Raw genomic sequence first — 22,375 nt, 5'->3', positions numbered from 1 at the left:
ACAAGAAATGTAAGCTGCTCAAAGTCTTCCTGGATAGCTGGCCATAATAAATATGCAGTGATGTAAGCCATAATGTCAAGTGCTCCTGTTCAAGCCTATATATAACACTCCCCAGGTTGTAGTAATATACTCCCTCCATCCCTTTCAATTGTTTACATTTTTTAGAGAGTGTCCGACACGCATTTTAAGGTGCATATAAAGTATAGTTCTGTAATTTTTTTTACAATTTTGTTTTTCTGAATAAAAATTAAAACTTTTAACTTTTATTCAGAAAAAGAAAATTGTAAAAATAAGTTACATAACTATACTTTTTATGCACCTTAAAATGCGTGCCGGACACTTTCTCAAAAATGTAAACAATTGGAAGAGACTGAGGGAGTAATATATATTGAAGTGTTGAAACAAAGAGCTGCAGCTCTGTATTGTGAGGAAAAGAAAAAGGCTGTAGCATGCCTATGTTTGTAAACATCAATATATATATAGTTTACTTTTATTAGTCAACAAAAATAAATAGTGTTGTTGTGTTGCTAGTGTAATAATTTAAATCAAAGTTTTCATTTTTTTGAGTTCATCACGTTTCCAACAGCATATGACCTCGATAACCTATGGTGAGATACATAATTATTAATGGGATACTTTGTGGTAGCCTTAAGATCGGGTTCATACTGTTTATTTGGGACTCATTTATTTATTCTTTGTGAATACCTAGGGGTTAAGTTTTCTACGGTAACGGTGGGAACTAAACCTGGCTCGTTAATTATTATATGAGGAATGGTAGGGTTAGAAGTTACCTGTGGAGTGGATTCTTTGAGCTCGGTTGATTCTTGAGATGGCGGTGTTAAGAGAGGCAAACATGGAGTCTCTACAACTTTATCAAAAACTTCTGAATTTATTTCACTATTCAGACTAGAACTTTGTCTTTGATAACAGCATCAGGAAATTCTTTATATTCCAGAGACTCATCAATTTGGTTTTCGTTCTTCCCAACCATCCTCCCCCAAAGAGAAGTTTGAAGATCTCCCCCTGAGTAGTATGGTTCCGTCTCATGAAAGGAAACATCAAGAGTTATATGCATTTTTTTGAATAAGGGTCATAACATCAATATCCCATCTTCAAATTTGCATAGCTTACAAAGACACAATTCTTCCCACAAGGATCAAGTTTGCTTCGTTGAACTTTAGGGAACAAATTCTTATTCTTATTTTAAAGGTCTTTAATCTTGATTCTTAGTGTTCATAGTTGGTTTTAGGATAAAAACAATTAATTTTTAATGTAAAATACATAAAACTTGTTGCCTGAATATAATCAAAAGTTAGTTTACTAGATTAGTTTATTTGCAAATTAAAATTGTATCACAATTATTGCAACAAAAAGATCAAAACATAATCCAAGCTATGAGTATGGTTTCAAATGTGAAAAAACAATTACAAAATTTGAGAGAGAGTGGCTGGGATGAGCTGTTGGAGGAGGTCTCTACATTTTGTTTTGAACAAAAAATTAACATTCCAAATATGGAAGACAATGTTCTTGGTCGGATTCGAGGTAAACAAGCTACCACTTATTTTCATCATTTTCGGGTTGTCATATTTTGTCAAGTTGTTGATCATATTAGTCAAGAAATGGAGAATCGTTTCTCGGAGTCAAGTACATAATTATTGTTATGTGTTGCTTGCCTGGACCCAAAAAATTCTTTCGCAAACTTTGATCTTGCAAAGGTAATTCGACTTGCGGAGTTATACCCACAAGAATTCTCACCATCTGATCTTATGGAGCTTAAAGAAGAACTGAAAATGTGGTTATCTGAAATGAAGATAAATGCAGCATTTCTGAAATTGCAAAATACAGGGGATCTTGCTAAAAAGATGGTTGATGTAGGTTTTGACAGGAGCTTTCCACTAGTATATCTTCTGCTGGAGCTTATTCTTATTTTACCGGTTGCTACAGCAAGTGTGGAGCGTGCATTTTCAGCTATGAACATTATCAAGACTAATTTGCGGAACAAAATGGGGGATGAATTTCTTACTGATTGTTTGGTGTGTTATATTGAGAAAGAACTTTTCATAAATATTGAAAATGAGGTAATCATCCAGCATTTCCAGAATATGAAGTCACGAAGGGCAGATTTACCGCGTTTATGCAAAGATTGAATAGTGCCTCTGTTAGCCTCTATTTTATGTAAGTACAAAGCATTTTAATTATAGTTTTGAAGCTGAATTGAAATCTGAATTTTAGTTTTGATATAGTAGTATAAATTAGGACCCCCCTGAAAAAAGTTTTTGCGTCCGCCACTGTAAGCAGCACAACCAAGCACTCGTGGTTCAAGATCTGGTGTTGGAGGGATGGATAGTAAAGATTGTAACTTCTGTAGCGGAGTTTAAAAATCTATGACTCTTGATGGTGTTCGATTTATTAGATAACATGCTGACTTCACTGCCTCTCCCCAATAAAAACATGGCATGTTCATGCCAAATAGTGAAGCACGCACAACTTTCAACAGTTGTCGATATTTTTTATTCTGCTAAATCATTTTGTTCTTGAGCATAGGTATAAAATGTGTGTCGAATTCCATGATCAGTCAAAAATTTTCCTAGGGTTGGTATGATGGTATACTCCGTACCATTTTCAGTTTGGAAAACTCGAATACATTTTTGATATTGCTTGGACACCATTTTATAGAATTCTTGAAAAATTTCACATACATTGTTAAAGTTCAAACTCTCCGGTCAACAAATACTACAAGCATGAAAATCTAGAAGGCTGCATGTATGTGAAATGAAGAAGTCAGCAACAGCTATTAGGTTGTAAAATCAAGTTTGAATCCAGGAAATAAGGTGGCTGTGCTAATTTCAATACATGGCTGGAATATGAACGGAAGAAAAGTGGTAAACACCTACAACACCTACATGTACAGCTTGCATGAATTGAAGACACCATAACTTACTCATCTCCTGGTTCAACAATTGTAGGCTGGTAAAAAGTCTATGTTAGTAATAAATACCTGATGTAAGGAATGATGTCAGCTATAGTTTAAGGCCTATAAATAGGTCTGATCATTTGTAGTACTAATATATTACACCAAGTGAAGAAGTACACCAAGAGTGAAATTCACAGATTGAAAGAAAAGAGCTGAAGCTCTTGTGAGAGAAAAATAAACTGCAGTGTGTGTAAACACTTATATGTATAAGTTGTATTTCTTTTATTAAGAAATAAAAGTAATCTCCTATTATCGTTGGTGTATTAATATTATTGAAATATTTTGGTATAAAGTCCATCTACGTTTCCAATAAGTGGTATCCGAGCCAAGGTCACGTTTCTGAAAAATGGCGAGCATGATACAACCGTAAATTCCAAAGTTGACGGCGATAAATTGATAAGTGGCATTTTATACCACTTAGAACGTCTTAAAATGGCTTAAATTGGTGTCTTGAAATCAAGTATTTTGCGTATTTAATGCGTTTTTCTAGTGTTTATGCATTTCAGGGTATTAGTTGCATTTCGGGGGAGGAATCATCAAGAATAAGCCTTGGCATGTGTTCACCATTGCGAGGGGAAAGGAATGGGCAGATTACGGCGAAGAAACGGAGCAAGCTTGGAATTTTTCCAGTAGGGTCCTACGCGCCCGCGCAGCAATGCTGAGCGGCCGTGCAGTAGCCTGCGCGCCCGCGCAGAAATGCTGAGCGGCCGCGCAGGGTCGGGGAAAAAGCTGAATTATTTTAGACTTCTACTTCTGTGTGGCTTCCAACTTCTATGTAATCTGAGTTTTATGGGACTATTATATAGGTAGATTTGAGACGTTTTCAAAGAGAGTATTAAGGAGATTATGTCTTAGATTGTGTTTTACGCAAGGAGCGAAGGAGATAAGGAAGAAGACCGATTTAGCACACCGCAACGAAGAGGAAGCATATATTCTTGTGATTCTTGTTTCGTTGTAACGTTGGATGCTAGTTTTCTTGCTTTGACTTATTTACTCTTGTGACGTACTCTGTTTTAATATAATTAGTTTAGCTATTATTTTCTTGTGTTTGTTTATCATGATTTCATATGAACCCATGATGGCGATGAGTTCTATTATGGGTGAATCGTGATCATGGGGTTACAATGGATTTATTATGGAATTCTTTAGTTAATTATTTAAATACTTTAGTGTGTGATGATTGCATGATATCTAGTATTGGTTGCGCGTATTCGTCTTATGTGCGTCGCGAACATATAAGATAGGGTGTTAATCTCTTGTGAAGCGACGGTGGATCTTGAGATTTAGAACTTGCCATGCTAGCATAGGTTCATGTACGTTGTGCATGATTAGTGGGTAACTCTAACAGTTTTATTTGCCCTATGTAATCAAAAGGAATAACTTGTGCTTAAATCGTTGTGTTGTCAATTTCTGTAGACATATAGCAACTCAACATAATTGATGACTATTCAACTTCTATCTTAATTGTGGCTTCTATCTTAATTGTGGATGCTTGGTAGAATGGTATTAATATAATGAAAGTTGGCTTTTATCAGTTTCGTGTTATTCGATTAATGTCATCACTGTCACATGCTAAAGGTAATAACAATGGCTGTAGAAGGAAGTAATAATGAAGTTGTGAACTCATGAGTGTTTTATTATTGATAATTTGAAGTGATAGTTAAGTGGTTAATTAAGTAGGTAATTATAGTTAATATTTGATCAACAATTTTAAGTGTTATTATCTTAACATTGAGAAGTAATCATACATTGGTGAGTGAGTTTAATTAGACAATAATTTAGTCTGAGTCTCTGAGGGAACGAACTAGAAAGTATTCTATATTACTTGCGAATGCGTATACTTGCGTGAATATTAGTGCGTGTTTTCGCCCTAACAAGTTTTTGGCGCCGCTGCCGGGGACTCGACGTATTTGTTTAGTTTATGTACTTACCATCATTGGTCATTAGGACTCAGTGATTAGGACGTAGTAGTTACTTACTCTTTTCGGTTATGTTTCAGGTACTTTAGCAAGCGTTTATGCAAACTCGTTCTCGTGCTCGCAAGAGGACTTTAGATACAACTGAGGAGACAGACGAAGTTCTTGATATTCCGGAGAAGTTAGATTTTGAGGATTCGGATTCAGGACTTGAGCAGAAAGAACCAGTAAACATGGGAGATCGTATTGTTCAAGCTGATCCAGCTCTTATGGATTTTTCTCGGCCTAAAATTGATGATATTCAGTCAAGCATCCTTCATCCAGCTATTCAAGCTAACACCTTTGAAATCAAGCCGGGCACTATTCAGATGGTGCAGAATTCTGTTTCTTTTGGAGGAGCGGCAACTGAAGACCCCAACATGCACATAAGAAATTTTGTCGAGATCTGCAGCACTTTTAAGTATAATGGCGTGACTGATGAGGCTATCAAGTTGAGGCTTTTCCCATTCTCACTGAGGGATAAGGCTAAAGACTGGTTACATTCTGAACCAGCTGGGTCCATCACTACGTGGAAAGATCTTGCGCAAAAGTTTCTGGTGAAGTTTTATCCAATGGCAAAGACTGCTGCTATGAGGAGTGCTCTTACTCAGTTTGCGCAGCAACCTACAGAATCTATGTGCGAGGCTTGGGAACGCTACAAGGAAATGTTGAGAAAATGTCCACATCATGGAATGCCGGATTGGATGGTAATCACTGGTTTTTATAATGGTTTGGGGGCCCAATCTCGGCCCATGCTCGATGCAGCAGCTGGAGGAGCCTTATGGGCTAAAAGCTATGCTGAGGCGTATAATCTTATAGAGACGATGGCTGCAAATGAGCATCAAAACCCAACTCAGAGGATGATGTCAGGCAAGATAGCAGGTATTCTGGAAGTTGATGCAGCCACCGCTATTGCAGCCCAGCTCCAAGCGCTATCAATAAAGGTTGATTCTCTGGCTACGTATGGAGTTAATCAAATAGCTATGGTTTGTGAGCTTTGTGCAGGTTCTCATGCTACGGATCAGTGTTCTCTTTTCAACGAATCTGTTCAGTATGTGAATAATTATCAGCGACAACAGCAGCCTGTGCCAGCGACCTATCATACTAATAACAGAAATCATCCAAATTTCAGCTGGGGGAATAATCAGAATGCTATTCAGCCACCATATCAGCAAGGGGTGAGTAAACAGTTTAACCCACCTGGATTCCAGCAACCACAGCAGTATGCTACAAGGCAATCATATCCTCAACAGGGAAGTGCAGCTGCACCTACTAGTGCTGATTTTGAGGAACTTAAGCTGTTGTGCAAGAGTCAGGCGGTTTCTATCAAGACCTTGGAAAATCAAATCGGTCAATTAGCCAATGCAGTGCTCAATCGTCAACCTGGCACTCTTCCCAGTGACACGGAAGTACCAGGCAGGAAGGAAGCTAAAGAGCAAGTCAAGGCTATTACCTTAAGGTCTGGAAAAGTAGCTGATGCTGAAAAGGCAAAAGAAGTCGAAGCTGAAGTTAGAGATGAAGAATCTAAGCAAAAGAAGAAAGCGGCGGAACCAAGGAAGACTACTGTTGAATACACTCTTCCTGAGGCTAATACAGGGGAGAAACAGCTCTATCCTCCACCACCTTTTCCTAAGAGATTGCAGCAACAAAAGCTGGATAGACAGTTCGGGAAGTTTCTGGAGGTGTTCAAGAAACTTCACATCAATATACCTTTCGCTGAGGCTCTGGAACAAATGCCTAGTTATGCGAAGTTTATGAAGACTATTCTTTCAAGGAAGGTGAAACTGGATGACCTTGAAACCGTTGCTCTCACGGAAGAATGCATCGCGGTTCTGCAACAAAAGTTACCACCAAAACTGAAAGATCCAGGAAGCTTCACCATTCCTTGCACCATTGGCAATCTAACTTTTGACAAGTGCCTTTGTGATTTGGGAGCAAGCATTAATCTGATGCCCTTGTCGATCTTTAAAAAGCTGGATCTGCCTGATCCAAAACCCACATACATGTCGCTACAATTGGCGGACCGTTCCATTACTTACCCAAGGGGCATAGTTGAGGATGTGCTCGTCAAGGTGGATAAGCTCTTCTTTCCAGCAGATTTTGTTATTCTGGATTTTGAGGAAGATAAGAAGATTCCCATAATCTTGGGGAGGCCTTTCTTGGCTACTGGCCGTACCTTGATAGATGTACAAAAAGGGGAACTTACTATGCGGGTCCAAGATCAGGATGTGACCTTCAACGTATTCAAGGCAATGAAATTCCCTACAGAAGATGAGGAGTGCTTAAAAGTGGATGTGATTGATTCCGCAGTTACTTCGGAACTCGAGCACATGCTAATGTCTGATGCATTGGACAAGGCCTTAGTGGGGGAATTTGACAGTGATGATGAAGATAGCAATGAGCAATTACAATATCTGAACGCTTCTCCCTGGAAGTGAAAGCTGGACATACCATTTGAATCTCTTGGTACTTCTGACCTTAAGAATGCTGAAGGGAAGCTCAAACCATCAATAGAGGAAGCACCTACCTTGGAGCTCAAACCACTACCTGTACACTTGAGGTATGCTTTTTTAGGTGATTCATCTACGTTACCTGTTATTATTTCAGCTGACCTTTCAGGTAGTGAGGAAGACAAGCTCTTAAGGATTTTGAGAGAATTCAAATCGGCTATAGGATGGACCATAGCAGACATTAAGGGGATAAGTCCTTCATATTGTATGCATAAAATTCTGCTAGAGGAAGGTAGTAAGCCAACTGTGGAACAGCAACGACGACTGAATCCCATCATGAAGGAGGTGGTGAAGAAAGAAATTCTGAAATGGCTAGATGCAGGCATCATTTATCCTATTTCTGACAGCTCGTGGGTGAGCCCTGTACAATGTGTACCTAAGAAAGGAGGTATCACTGTGGTCGCAAATGAAAAGAATGAGCTCATCCCTACTCGAACAGTTACAAGATGGAGAGTATGCATGGATTATAGGAAATTGAACAAAGCCACAAGGAAGGATCACTTTCCTCTTCCATTTATTGATCAAATGCTTGACAGATTGGCGGGACATGAGTATTTTTGTCTTCTGGATGGTTATTCCGGGTATAATCAGATTTGTATTGCGCCAGAGGATCAGGAAAAGACTACCTTCACTTGTCCATTTGGCACATTTGCTTTTCGTAGAGTTTCGTTTGGGTTATGTGGCGCCCCGGCCACCTTTCAGAGATGTATGATGGCTATATTCTCTGACATGATTGGAAATAACGTCGAAGTGTTCATGGATGACTTCTCCATCTTTGGACACTCATATGATGAATGTTTGAATAATCTGCGCGCCGTACTCAAAAGATGCGTGGAAACTAATTTGGTGCTTAATTGGGAGAAATGTCATTTTATGGTGCGTGAAGGCATTATCCTTGGGCATAAGGTCTCTAGAAAGGGTCTGGAGGTGGACAAGGCAAATGTGGGAGTCATTGAAAATCTTCCCCCACCCAATTCTGTGAAAGGAATCCGTAGTTTTCTTGGTCATGCGGGTTTTTATCGGCGATTCATCAAGGACTTTTCAAAGATATCTAAGCCATTGTGCAATTTGCTTGAGAAAGATGTGCCTTTCAAATTTGATGATGAATGTTTGGCAGCATTCGAGACTCTCAAGAAGAGTTTGATCACTGCACCAGTTATTACAGCACCAGATTGGACAGAACCGTTTGAGATGATGTGTGATGCGAGTGATTATGCGGTAGGTGCAGTTCTGGGACAGCGCAAGAAAAATCTCTTCCATGTGGTCTACTATGCGAGTAAGACTTTAAATGGTGCCCAATTGAACTACACCACTACTGAGAAGGAGCTTTTGGCTATAGTCTTTGGCTTTGAGAAATTTCGATCTTATCTGCTTGGTACGAAAGTAACAGTATTCACTGATCATGCAGCTATTCGCTATCTGGTTTCTAAGAAGGATTCAAAGCCGAGACTCATTCGTTGGGTGCTTTTACTTCAGGAATTTGAGTTAGAGATCAAAGATAGAAAAGGTACCGAGAATCAAGTAGCTGACCATTTCTCTAGGTTGGAGAATCCCGATTCTACTTCACAAGATAGGACGTTAATCAATGAATCTTTTCCGGATGAGCAGTTGTTTGCAATTCAGGAGGAAGAACCATGGTTTGCAGATATTGTAAACTATCTTGTCAGCAATATAATGCCTCTTAATTTGACATCCGCGCAAAAGAAGAAGTTTCTGCATGAGGTGAAGTGGTATATGTGGGATGAACCATATTTGTTTAGACAGGGAGCTGACCATATCATCAGGAGATGTATCCCGTTCTGTGAGACGGAGGGGATATTACGAGACTGCCATTCCACGGTTTATGGTGGACACTATGGAGGTGAGAAGACGGCAGCTCGTATTCTGCAAGCAGGTTTTCTCTGGCCTACTTTGTTCAAGGATGCTCATCAGTTTGTTTTAAGGTGTGATCGTTGCCAAAGAGTGGGAAATTTGTAAAGGAAGGATGAGATGCCATTAAATGTGATGCTTGAAGTCGAGGTCTTTGATGTGTGGGGAATCGATTTCATGGGGCCTTTTATCTCGTCTTGCAATAATCAGTACATCTTGCTGGCAGTCGATTATGTCTCAAAATGGGTCGAAGTTAAAGCTTTACCGACAAATGATGCAAAGGTAGTACTAAATTTTCTTCATAAGCAAATTTTCACAAGGTTTGGAACGCCTCGGGTAATCATAAGTGATGAAGGATCGCATTTTTGCAACCATAAGTTCACTTCTATGATGCAGCATATAATGTGAATCATCGAGTAGCTACTGCCTATCATCCGCAAACAAATGGTCAAGCGGAAGTGTCTAACAGAGAGATAAAGCGCATTCTAGAGAAGGTTGTTTGTCCGTCAAGGAAGGATTGGTCTTTAAAGCTCGATGAAGCTGTTTGGGCTTACAGAACAGCATACAAAACTCCACTTGGGATGTCACCGTTTCAGTTGGTGTACGGTAAGGGATGTCATCTACCGGCGGAGCTTGAGCATAAGGCCTACTGGGCATTGAAGAAATTGAACCTGGATTTAGATGCAGCTAGTAAGAAAAGAATGCTTCAGCTTAATGAACTTGATGAATTTCGACTTCAAGCGTACGAGAATAACAAAATGTATAAGGAAAAGGTGAAGAGGTGGCACGATAGGAAGCTACATCCTAAGTTATTTGTGCCAGGGCAACAAGTTCTTTTATTCAACTCTCGGCTCCGACTTTTTCCTGGGAAGTTGAAATCAAGGTGGTCTGGACCTTTTATTGTCAAAACTGTGTTTCCACATGGAGCGGTGGAAATTTTTGAGAATGATTTGGACCAAGCATTCAAGGTTAACGGTCAGCGGTTGAAGCACTACTATGGGGACATGGCAAGCCGAGAGGTGGTTAGTGCCATTTTGTTGACTACTTGAGAAAGGTACGGAACGTCAAGCTAATGACGAAAAAGAAGCGCTGCGTGGGAGGCAACCCATGAATTGTTGTTACAGGAACCCTTAGAAGTTAATAACCTATCCAAAAACACAAAAAAAATCAGAAAACAGGGGCTGAAAATTTTTTTTTCCAGAGACCCTCTGCGCGCCCGCGCAGCTAGGCTGAGCGGCCGCGCAGCTTGCTACGCGCCCGCGCAGAAATGCTGAGCGGCCGCGCAGGGGTCGAGTTCCAGAAAATTTTTTGCAGTTCAGAAAAAAAAATAAAAATAAAAATAAAAACACAAAAACAGTTTTAGCCCATAAACCCACGAATTGTTCCCACTACCCCATGAGTTTATCCCTTAATTCCCAAACCCTAATCTAATTCATACCCTATATATACATACACCTATCCTACATATCTCCCATAAAACTTCCTACACTTAAACCCTCTCACAAACATCAAAAATCAGTTCTTACACACTTCTATTCACGAATCAATGGCACCCAAGAGAGCACGCACTATTGACAGCAGCGGCACAGTTCCTACTGCTGATTCTTCGAGGGGCACTGTTGCAAGGCCTCGGTTAACTGACAGAGCTGCGGAGGAGGAGTACACTAGGCTGTTGGGGAAGCCGATTCTGAAGGAGAGGGGGTTTTTACCATCAGGGAGGGATGGTGAGTTGTTGCCCATGATTGCAGAGAAGGGGTGGATAGCTTTTTGTGAGTCACCCGAAGCAGTACCGATGAGCGTTGTTCGCGAGTTCTACGCGAACGTGAAGGCTGAAAAGAATGGGTTTTCTGTAGTCCGTGGGCTGACGGTTGATTATCATCCTGCGGCGATTCGCCGTGTGATTGGACAGCGAGAGAGGAAGCCCGAGGAGGAGAACTGGAATGAAAAGACTGCTGAGAATTTTGACTTGGATTTGATTTGTGCGACTCTCTATCGACCGGGCACAGTTTGGAACCGCAGTCCAGCCAATAATGAGTATCGTCACTTTCCGGCGATCGCCATGAACAAGTATGCCCGTGCATGGAATGCATTTATATGTGCTAATATTTTGCCTTCTTCACATGCACACGAGGTCACAGTTGAGAGAGCACAGCTGTTGTGGGGAATTCTGAATGAGGAATACTATGTGGACCTTGGTGAGTTTATCTACCAAGGGATTCTGAAGTTTTTGAGGGGAGCAAAGCATATGAACATCCCTTATGCATCCACGGTTACGAAGCTATGCCGAGCAGTGGGAGTGAACTGGCCGGCTCATGAGCAGTTGCAGTTGCCAGCAGCTCCGATAGATTCTGGCACTCTGAATGGGATACAGGAGTGGACCGGTGGTGAGCCTGAGGAGCATGGGCTGGGTTATCATCTTTCAGGAGGGCGTCCAGCACGAGGTGCTACTATGGCTAGGCCAGGGCGTGGTGAGGCTGGTTCGTCGAGAGCTCAGGATGGTGCTGGGATGGGTGATGCCCAGTATAGGAGGCTTTCACAGCGGATGGATGCCATGTATGAGACGCAGAGTAGGTTTGCTCAGGAGCTCACCCTTGCGTTAGGGACTGCTTTTCGAGGCCTTGGAGCTGATATCCAGTGGCCAGTTTTTGGTGAGGACTCTGCATACCCGCCGCCTGATACTCCACCCGCTGAGGGTGATGATGATGATGACTCCGAGTAGGTATACCCTGTGTTCCTTTCTACTACTTTCACTGAGGACAGTGAAGATTTTTAGTTTGGGGGTGGTAGTTAAAGGAATATTGTGTGTGTGTCATTTAGTTGCATATTCATGATAGTTAGTTCATATAGTTGCATAATTTATGCCATATAGTTTTTTTTATGAATGTCATGTAGCTCATGCATTTACTATGATCCCTTTTGCAATGATTTATCGACTGAATTGTGATATTGATGCGAGTGTAGTGATAGCATTAAAGTGATATTAAGTTGTGTAGGTTGATATGCATGCTAGAAACAAATGTAAATCCACTAAGTCTTAAAGAATGCGTAAGGGCTAGATTGTTGTTATGATTTGGTTGTTTTCAAGGTCAATCTATTTATTATGCTTAGAATTCGATTATAGGTTCTTAGTGATAAAAACATGAAAAAGAAAAATTGTTTTGGAGAAAAAAAATATGGAAGTTGTTGCTAGTTGTGGCTAGGCGTCAATTGGCTAGTAGCCGGCTCGCTTATGTTGCGAGTAGTCTAGGGTTGAGTAAGATGGAGCGAAACGCACTTGCTCAGAAGTTATGAAAAAAAAAACAAAAAAAAAAATAATAATAGTAATAAATTTTCTGCATAATTGATCAAGAGTGGGCTCTTTGGTATTCGAGTTATTAAGTTCTTAGGGGACTTTATGCCTAGTGACCTAAGGCTTTTAGAGTCTGGGATCCGCTAACCTAACGCTCGTTACATGGATACCATTGTATAAGTCTTTTGTGGACCTCACTCATTGCACGGTCAAATAAGCATTTGAGTTGTAAATAAAAAGCACAATTCCGTAGTAAGCTCTAGAGTTCTTGTAGTGTTGTATATCACTTTGTGCCTAGAATTTTTATTCTTTGTATAATCGTAGGATTGCCTTGAGGATAATCTAGTCATAGTAATTGGTCTAGTTCCGAAGCATATCTGTTAAGCATTTGCACACACCACGTTTCTGGCTGTTTGTCCGGTTGCATGAGTTTATTGATCTTTAGATGTCTAACTGCATTCGTTGAGATGTGACAATTTGGTTGGTTAATTGTAGTAAGGGGGATCGTTGCATTTTCATATAGATTGCATTCATGCACATTTTTATTTGTTTTGAGTCTGTGACGCTTGAGGACAAGCATCGATTTAAGTTTGGGGGTGTGATAAGTGGCATTTTATACCACTTAGAACGTCTTAAAATGGCTTAAATTGGTATCTTGAAATCAAGTATTTTGTGTATTTAATGCGTTTTTCTAGTGTTTATGCATTTCAGGGTATTAGTTGCATTTCGGGGGAGGAATCATCAAGAATAAGCCTTGGCATGTGTTCACCATTGCGAGGGGAAAGGAATGGGCAGATTACGGCGAAGAAACGGAGCAAGCTTGGAATTTTTCCAGTAGGGTCCTGCGCGCCCGCGCAGCAATGCTGAGCGGCCGCGCAGGGTCGGGGAAAAAGCTGAATTATTTTAGACTTCTACTTCTGTGTGACTTCCAACTTCTATGTAATCTGAGTTTTATGGGACTATTATATAGGTAGATTTGAGACGTTTTCATAGAGAGTATTAAGGAGATTATGTCTTAGATTGTGTTTTACGCAAGGAGCGAAGGAGATAAGGAAGAAGACCGATTTAGCACACCGCAACGAAGAGGAAGCATATATTCTTGTGATTCTTGTTTCGTTGTAACGTTGGATGCTAGTTTTCTTACTTTGACTTATTTACTCTTGTGACGTACTCTGTTTTAATATAATTAGTTTAGCTATTATTTTCTTGTGTTTGTTTATCATGATTTCATATGAACCCATGATGGCGATGAGTTCTATTATGGGCTAATCGTGATCATGGGGTTACAACGGATTTATTATGGAATTCTTTAGTTAATTGTTTAAATACTTTAGTGTGTGATGATTGCATGATATCTAGTATTGGTTGCACGTATTCGTCTTATGTGCGTCGCGAACATATAAGATAGGGTGTTAATCTCTTGTGAAGCGACGGTGGATCTTGAGATTTAGAACTTGCCATGCTAGCATAGGTTCATGTACGTTGTGCATGATTAGTGGGTAACTCTAACAGTTTTATTTGCCCTATGTAATCAAAAGGAATAACTTGTGCTTAAATCATTGTGTTGTCAATTTCTGTAGACATATAGGAACTCAACATAATTGATGACTATTCAACTTCTATCTTAATTGTGGATGCTTGGTAGAATGGTATTAGTACAATGAAAGTTGGCTTTTATCAGTTTCATGTTATTCGATTAATGTCATCACTGTCACATGCTAAAGGTAATAACAATGGCTATAGAAGGAAGTAATAATGAAGTTGTGAACTCATGAGTGTTTTATTATTGATAATTTGAAGTGATAGTTAAGTGGTTAATTAAGTAGTTAATTATAGTTAATATTTGATCAACAATTTTAAGTGTTATTATCTTAACATTGAGAAGTAATCATACATTGGTGAGTGAGTTTAATTAGACAATAATTTAGTCTGAGTCTCTGAGGGAACGAACTAGAAAGTATTCTATATTACTTGCGAACGCGTATACTTGCGTGAATATTAGTGCGTGTTTTCGCCCTAACATAAATTACGGGAATTGGAGTATCCAAATGAAGATGTTACTCGATTCTTACGATAATTGGGAAATTGTCGAAAATGGGTTCAACGAGCCCGCTGATGCAGCCGCTGAAGCAGCACTTCCAAATGCCGAGAAGACGGCGTTAAAGGAGATCCGAAAAAAAGATAAAAAGGCATTGTACACAATTATTCAAGGTGTTGATGAATCAACCTTTGAAAAAATTTCAGATGCAAAAACAGCAAAAGAAGCGTGGGAGATTTTGCAAAAATCATTCCAAGGAGTTGAAAAAGTTAAAAAGGTGCGGCTCTAGGTGCTAAGCGGGGAATTTGAAAATTTAAAGATGAAGAATTTAGAAAATATTGGTGAATTTGTTATGCGCTTAAAAGCCGTGACAAACGAGATGAAAATAAATGGTGAAATTTTCAATGATGTTCGGGTGATGGAAAAATTACTCTGTTCGTTGACGAGGAAATTTGATTACGTTGTTACTTCTATCGAGGAGTCAAAGGACTTTTCCACAATTTCCATTGATGCGCTCGTAGGTTCACTTCAAGCTCACGAGCAGTGAATGAACCAGTATAATGATACAAGCCATTTGGAAAAGGCGTTGCAAAGTAAGGTATCAATTGGCGAAAATTATGGCAGTAGCAGTTCTGTACGTGAAAGAGGTAGCTTTAGAGGTGGCTACCGAGGTGGACGCGGTCGTGGAATGCAGTCTTTCAACAGAGGTCAGAATTCTGAAGGTTATCAACCATCTGGTCGTAGTCAAAATTTCAGAGGTCGTGGAAGAGGCGGATTTCAACGAGGTGACAAGTCTCAATTTCAATGTTATAATTGTAATAAATTTGGTCACTTCAGTTATGAGTGTAGAGCACCAAAGGTGGAAGAAAGAAGTCATTTTACGGCAGCAAAAGAAGAAAAAGATGTTGGCACTGCTATGTTCCTCACTTACAAAGGAGACGAGGAAAGCAAGAAGAATGTTTGGTATCTTGACTCAGGGGCCAGTAATCACATGACTGGTCACAAGGAATTATTCACGGAGATAGACGACACCATCAGCGGAGAAGTTACTTTTGGTGACTCGTCAAAGATTCCGGTGAAAGGAAAAGGTATCGTCACAATCATGTCAAAGAAAGGTGAAAAGAAATATATAAATGATGTTTATTATATTCCTGCATTGAAAAATAATATTATCAGTCTTGGCCAGCTTGTGGAGAAAGGATATAATATACAGATGCAGGACAATTCCCTCATTATCATAAATCAAGCTCGGGAATTGATTGCAAATGTGGAGATGTCAAAGAATCGTTTGTTTACGCTTGATATGCAAACAAATATGCAGAAGTACTTAAAGTCGGTCATTAAAAATGACTCGTGCTTGTGGCATTTGAGATATGGTCATCTTGCATTTTCTGGCCTGAAATTATTGTCAAAGATAAAAATGGTGGACGGTTTGCCAGAAATCAACGTACCAGAAAATTTGTGTGAAGCATGTGTAAAGGGGAAGCAACATCGACAAAGTTTTCCGGTTGGAAAATCGTGGAGAGCCAGGAGGCCATTGGAGATAGTTCATACAGATATAGCTGGTCCATTTAATATCCCATCACTTGGAGGTAATAGGTATTACATAACATTTATTGATGATTTTAGCAGGAAAAGTTGGGTGTATATCATCAAAGAAAAATCGGAGGCTCTTGATAAATTCAAGGAGTTCAAAGCATTGGCGGAAAAATAAAGTGGATATTATTTGAAGACACTCAGATCAGACAGAGGAGGCGAGTATACTTCAAACTTGTTCAAAAGTTTTTGCAGAGCACATGGCATCAATCATCAGTTGACAACAGCATATACTCCTCAACAAAATGGCGTTGCATAAAGGAAGAACCGCACAATTCTTGACATGGCAAGGAGTATGGTGAAAGTAAAGCACTTGCCAAGAACTTTCTGGGCGGAAGCCGTTCAATGTGCAGTTTATTTGTTGAATCGCTGTCCAATAAAAAGTGTCAGAAACAAAACTCCGAATGAAGCATGGAGCGGAAACAAACCATCAGTTGGACATCTCAGAATTTTTGGGTGTATTGCTTATGCCCATATTCCTGATCAGAAAAGAAAGAAGCTGGATGACAAAGGCAAAAAGTGTATTTTTACCGGATATGACAAAAGGAGCAAGGCGTACAGACTTTACAATCCCCTGACGAAGAAATTAATTATTTATCGAGATGTTGAGTTCGATGAATCAGATTACTGGAGATGGAGCGAGGATGAAAGAAAAGTTGCTAGTTTATTTTTCAATGGCGATGACGGTGATAACCAGAACATTGAAGATGATGGAGATGATGATCAAACTCCTCCACCAAGTCCAAATCAACAAACTCCTGGATCGACACCATCCACGGGAGGAAGCAGCAGCTCAGGGGGAGCACCACGAAAGATGCGGAGTCTGGATAATATCTACGAAGCTACAAGTCCAGTACAAACAACCTCTGATTATTCTCTATTTTGTTTAATGGCTGAATGCGATCCAGTTACATTTGAAGAGGCTTCTGAAGAAAGCAAATGGAATAAAGCCATGGATGAGGAAATTGGTGCAATAAAGAAAAATGATACTTGGGAGCTCACAGATCTTCCAGAAGGACACAAAATAATTGGTGTCAAGTGGGTCTACAAGACAAAGACAAATCAGGATGGTGAAGTGGAAAAGTACAAGGCAAGGTTGGTGGCTAAAGGTTACAAGCAAAGATATGGCATTGACTATGATAAGGTATTCGCTCCAGTTGCAAGAGTTGATACCATACGACTTCTGACAGCAATTGTAGCTCAGAACCAGTGGAAAATATTTCTGATGGATGTCAAGTCAGCATTTATGAATGGTTATCTTGAAGAAGAAGTCTATATTGAGCAGCCTCCCGTATATGTTCAGAAAGGTCGGGAAAATAAAGTATACAGACTGAAGAAAGCCTTATATGGTTTAAAGCAAGCTCCGCGAGCATGGAACGTGAGTTGATGAATATTTTCAGAAAAAAGGTTTCGTGAAGAGTCCATACGAGCATGCCCTCTATAAGAAGACAAATTCAGGGGGAGATATTATGATCGTGTGCTTATATGTGGACGACATGATATTTACTGGAAATAACCCTGGTATGTTCAATGATTTTAAGAAGGTTATGACTAATGAATTTGAGATGACAGATATTGGTCAAATGTCGTACTTTCTTGGAGTCAAGGTGAAGCAAAACAAAGACGGCATTTTTATGTCTCAGAAAAAATATGCGGAGCAGATTTTAAAGAAGTTCAGAATGGAGGAATGCAAGCCAGTAAGCACGCCAGCAGAACCGAGCATAAAGCTCAGAGTTGATTCAACAAGGGAGTCGGTAAATCCGACATTGTTCAAAAGTTTGGTTGGAAGTCTGAGATACCTAACTTTTACTCGTCCAGATATTATGTATTCAGTTGGATTGGTTAGTAGGTACATGGAGAAACCGAAGCAAGATCACTTCATGGCAGCTAAAAGAATCTTGAGGTACATAAAATGTACACTTGATCATGGTCTGCTTTACATGCATTCTCAAAATTCAAAATTAGTTGGCTACTCATACAGTGATTATGGTGGTGACTTGGATGACGGGAAAAGCACATCGGGATATGCTTTTCATATCGGTTCAGCGATATTTTCATGGTCATCAAAGAAGCAGCAGACAGTTGCCCTATCAACATGTGAGGCGGAATACATCACAGCAGCAGCATCTGCATGTCAGGCTATGTGGCTTGGCTACATTTTGGGCGAATTAAATCTTGTAGAGGAAGGCCCGGTTAAAATTTACGTGGATAATAAATCCGCTATCTCACTCATGAAAAATCCAGTGTCATACAGTCGAAGCAAGCACATCAACATTAAATATCATTTTATTCGAGAAAAGGTGAATGATAAAATCGTGGAACTGGTGCACTGCAAGACTGAAGAAAATTTAGCGGATATATTTACGAAGCAATTGAAGCCAGAAGTGTTTAAGAAAATGAAAGAGAAGCTCGGAATGTAAAGTCGAGTTTGAGGGGTAGTGTTAAAGTTCAAACTCTCCAGTCAACAAATACTGCAAGCATGAATATCTAGAAGGCTGCATGTATGTGAAATGAAGAAGTCAGCAACATCTATTAGGTTGTAAAATCAAGTTTGAATCCAGGAAATAAGGTGGCTGTGCTAATTTCAATACATGGCTGGAATATGAACGGAAGAAAAGTGGTAAACACCTACAACACCTACATGTACAACTTGCATGAATTGAAGACAACGTAACTTACTCATCTCCTGGTTCAACAATTGTAGGCTAGTAAAAAGTATATGTTAGTAATAAATACCTAATGTAAGGAATGATGTCAGCTATAGTTTAAGGCCTATAAATAGGTCTGATCATTTGTAGTACTAATATATTACACCAAGTGAAGAAGTACACCAAGAGTGAAATTCACATATTGAAAGAAAAGAGCTGAAGCTCTTGTGAGAGAAAAATAAAATGCAGTGTGTGTAAACACTTATATGTATAAGTTGTATTTCTATTATTAAGAAATAAAAGTAATCTCCTATTATTGTTGGTGTATTAAAATTATTGAAATATTTTGGTGTAAAGTCCATCTACATTTCCAACATACATCACTTTTATTGTTAAGAAGAAATATCCCTGTCATACGAGTACATTCATCAATAATTGTAGTAAAATAACGAGCTTTAGAAATGGAGGGAATACGTACAGGTCCCCAAGCATCTGAATGTATAACCATGAAAGGTTCTGAACTTTTATTAAGACATGGTAAATACGGTACATGATGGCTTTTATCCAACTTAGAAACTTCACATTTAAATTAACAATCACTAATATTTGAAAACAATTGCGGTTTCAATTTTTTTAGATGACCAAAAAAATGTGACCTAATCTCCGATACCACAACTAGATAGATGTTCTGGACTTTTCTGCTCCACTTGAATTTATTGTATCATTTGTCTTCGGATTGTCACTGTCTGTCATATTCAAATAGTAGACTTTGCCCCGTTTAACACTATAACCAATAATCTTCCGATTTCGAATGTGTTGAAATACACAATACGATGATCAAAAAATCACAGCACATGATAGTTTAGAAGTGATTTGACTAACAGATAACAAATTACATTCTAAAGAGAGAACAACCAAGACAGGATCGAGAGTAAGCGAGTTAGACAAAATAAATGATGATGTACTACCATTGGCTGTAGATATGATTGTTTGAGGTGAAGGTAAAATTGACTGTAAATGATCAGAATCATTTGTCATATGATCAGATGCACACATATCAATAATCCAAGTACTATTCTTAGTGTGTGTAGAAAATACAGATGCATTATGAATAATACCTGGAAAAGTAACATTTACCGAAGACTTGTGTCCAAGGTTTTCTTCCGTATTTACAATAGTAGCTTTTCCTGGAATTTGCTTTCTAGGCTTTTTCGTGAATCCCACCACTCTGGATAGCCAATGATTTCATAGAATCGTTGTTTTGAGTGGCCTGTTTCACCACAAAGTGTACATACCAAACTAACAGATTTTCCTTGTTGGTTGCTGCGAGTTTTAAATGGTCCTGGTGATGGTCCTACTCGAGGATGCTGAGCCACCATAGCAGAATTATCTGAAGTCAAACGGCAGCCTCCCATTGTCTATTTTTGTTGAGACTCTCGCCGAACATATGCATAGCTGCTCTCTAAAACAAGTTTAGGCCCCTTCTTTAGAATTTCTCCACGTACCTGATCAAATTCAGCCTCAAGTCCACTTAGAAAAATGTGGACACGGAGCCCAGCCATTGCAGAATGCAAGTGCACAATTCCTTCAATGGTATTTTCCTGTGAAAGAGAACTGTGATCAATTTCCCGAAAAATAGCACAGAGTTCGTTATAGTATATCGATAAAGGTCGAATTTGAGAGAGAATGATTTTTGGTTTAGTTCAAAGAGACGTGTTTAATAAGATCCATAGTAGAATGTTTTCGATAAAGCAATCTAAATTTCACTTGATGTAGGGAGTCGTATAAATCTTTTCATTAAGGGAGGAGACATGGAATCGATAAGCCAACTTTTCACTTTATTATTTTCGGTAATCCAAGTGCCAAGAGAAGGATCTCCATGTGCTGGTTTTTTACGTTTCTCCGGTGAGATATTATACTTTGTTTCGAGCACTGATACGCATTTCTATCAATTGTGACCAAAGTGAGTAATTCGTTTCGGTTAGAGTGATTCCAGTAGGGAAAATGGTGTTGTCTTGATGACTAATTATTTGTGGTGGGTAAGGATGCGGGTACAATGGTTTCATTTGATACATGGTCTGACGTTTCTCCGTCAATAATAGCCATGAAGGGTTGGTAAGGTAAGATGGATAAAAGAGGTTTTTTGTTAGGAAATGAATAATACACGTAGGGGTGAATGTGTTTTACTGTTTTTGAGTTTTTCTTGAATGTTTTTTGTAGAACAAAGTAAATTTAATCTTGTAGGAAAGATGTGTTAATGCGGTAAATAAGCTAAACAAGAACACAATATTTTCAAAACTCACTTAATTTTTATATTAAAAATCAAGAATGTTTTGCTACAAAATTTTTAGGCTCTTTGTTGATAAAAAACTTAGCTTCTTTTTAAGAGAATTATAATATTTCTATCTAAATTGTTACAACTGACTGAAGGACATTATAATTCAGTTAACTGTTGTTTTACATAGTGTACAATAAGACATGCTATTAGTTTTTCTAAACGGTCACTTGTCATTTCTATTTATAGAAAAGTAACTCTTCCATTTCTGGCTTAACATATCTTTAGCATCCTGTGATTGTCTTGATCTTCCTCTGTCAGTTAATCTTCACCATTGATCTTGCACATTCCTCAAGCTGTTTTTTGTATATTTGTCAATCCAGCTGGTTGGATTGTTTGTTGATTGTTTATCTTGAATTGAACTGGTCTGTGATTTTGTACTTTGAGAATTTCACTCGAGATCTCCAATTAGGCATATAGAGATCTTGACATCTCGATAAGTATAATAACTTATCGAGATCTCTAATGCTCTAGTGAATTTGACTTATAGAGGTCTCTGAGTTCTCGACTGAAACTTTGGCTTGTCGAGATCTCTCAGCATCATGTCTTCACTTTGACTTGTCGACAACTTAGAGTTCTCTAGTGAATTTTAACTTATCGATATATGTGAGTTCTCTAGTGAACTTTGAGTTATCAATAACTCAGAGTTCTCTAATGAATGTAAACTTATCGATAACTCTGAGTTCTCTAGTGAAAAAATGACCTGTCGATATCTCCAACCTTGATAGGGGATAAATAAATCCTGATTACGTAATTAAATATTACATTAATTACACATGATTTGGGCTACTAGGCCCAATAAGAAGATGTATGACATTCAGACCAAAAAGGTTAACACATTGATCAGACCCGATGGACCAGATCAGGCCTGATGGAACAAAGAAGGCCCAAAACCCTTAATCTTAATTAATTTCGTAATTAATTAATAATGGAAAAATCAGCTATTAAGAAGAGCCCTATTATCGATATCTCTGAGTTCTCTAGTGAATTTTGACTTATCGATAAGTCAGAGTTCTCTAATGAATGTAAACTTATCGATAACTCTGAGTTCTCTAGTGAAAAAATGACTTGTCGATATCTCCAATCTTGATAGGGGATAAATAAATCCTGATTACGTAATTAAATATTACATTAATTACACATGATTTGGGCTACTAGGCC

The 22,375-nt window shown here is 38.9% G+C and overlaps 1 protein-coding gene and 1 non-coding gene across 2 annotated transcripts; one reads left to right on the top strand and one right to left on the bottom strand.

Annotated features, from left to right (window-relative positions):
• Nucleotides 1–1,400: 1,400 nt before the first annotated feature.
• On the top strand, nucleotides 1,401–2,147 carry LOC141660101 (uncharacterized). The gene is made up of 2 exons (XM_074467063.1): nucleotides 1,401–1,644; nucleotides 1,747–2,147. Exons 1-2 carry the CDS (start codon nucleotides 1,401–1,403, stop codon nucleotides 2,145–2,147), a joined length of 645 nt encoding a protein of 214 aa, XP_074323164.1.
• A 3,369-nt stretch (nucleotides 2,148–5,516) lies between these two features.
• On the bottom strand, nucleotides 5,517–5,623 carry LOC141662519 (small nucleolar RNA R71). Its single transcript, XR_012550631.1, has one exon. It is a non-coding gene; the product is annotated as a small nucleolar RNA R71 (small nucleolar RNA).
• Between the last annotated feature and the right edge of the window lie 16,752 nt (nucleotides 5,624–22,375).

Source organism: Apium graveolens, chromosome 5, assembly GCF_009905375.1.
Source record: "Apium graveolens cultivar Ventura chromosome 5, ASM990537v1, whole genome shotgun sequence".
Lineage (NCBI taxonomy): Eukaryota > Viridiplantae > Streptophyta > Magnoliopsida > Apiales > Apiaceae > Apium > Apium graveolens.
Note: the sequence above shows the minus strand (reverse complement) of the source record. Positions and strands in the feature narration are given on the sequence as shown.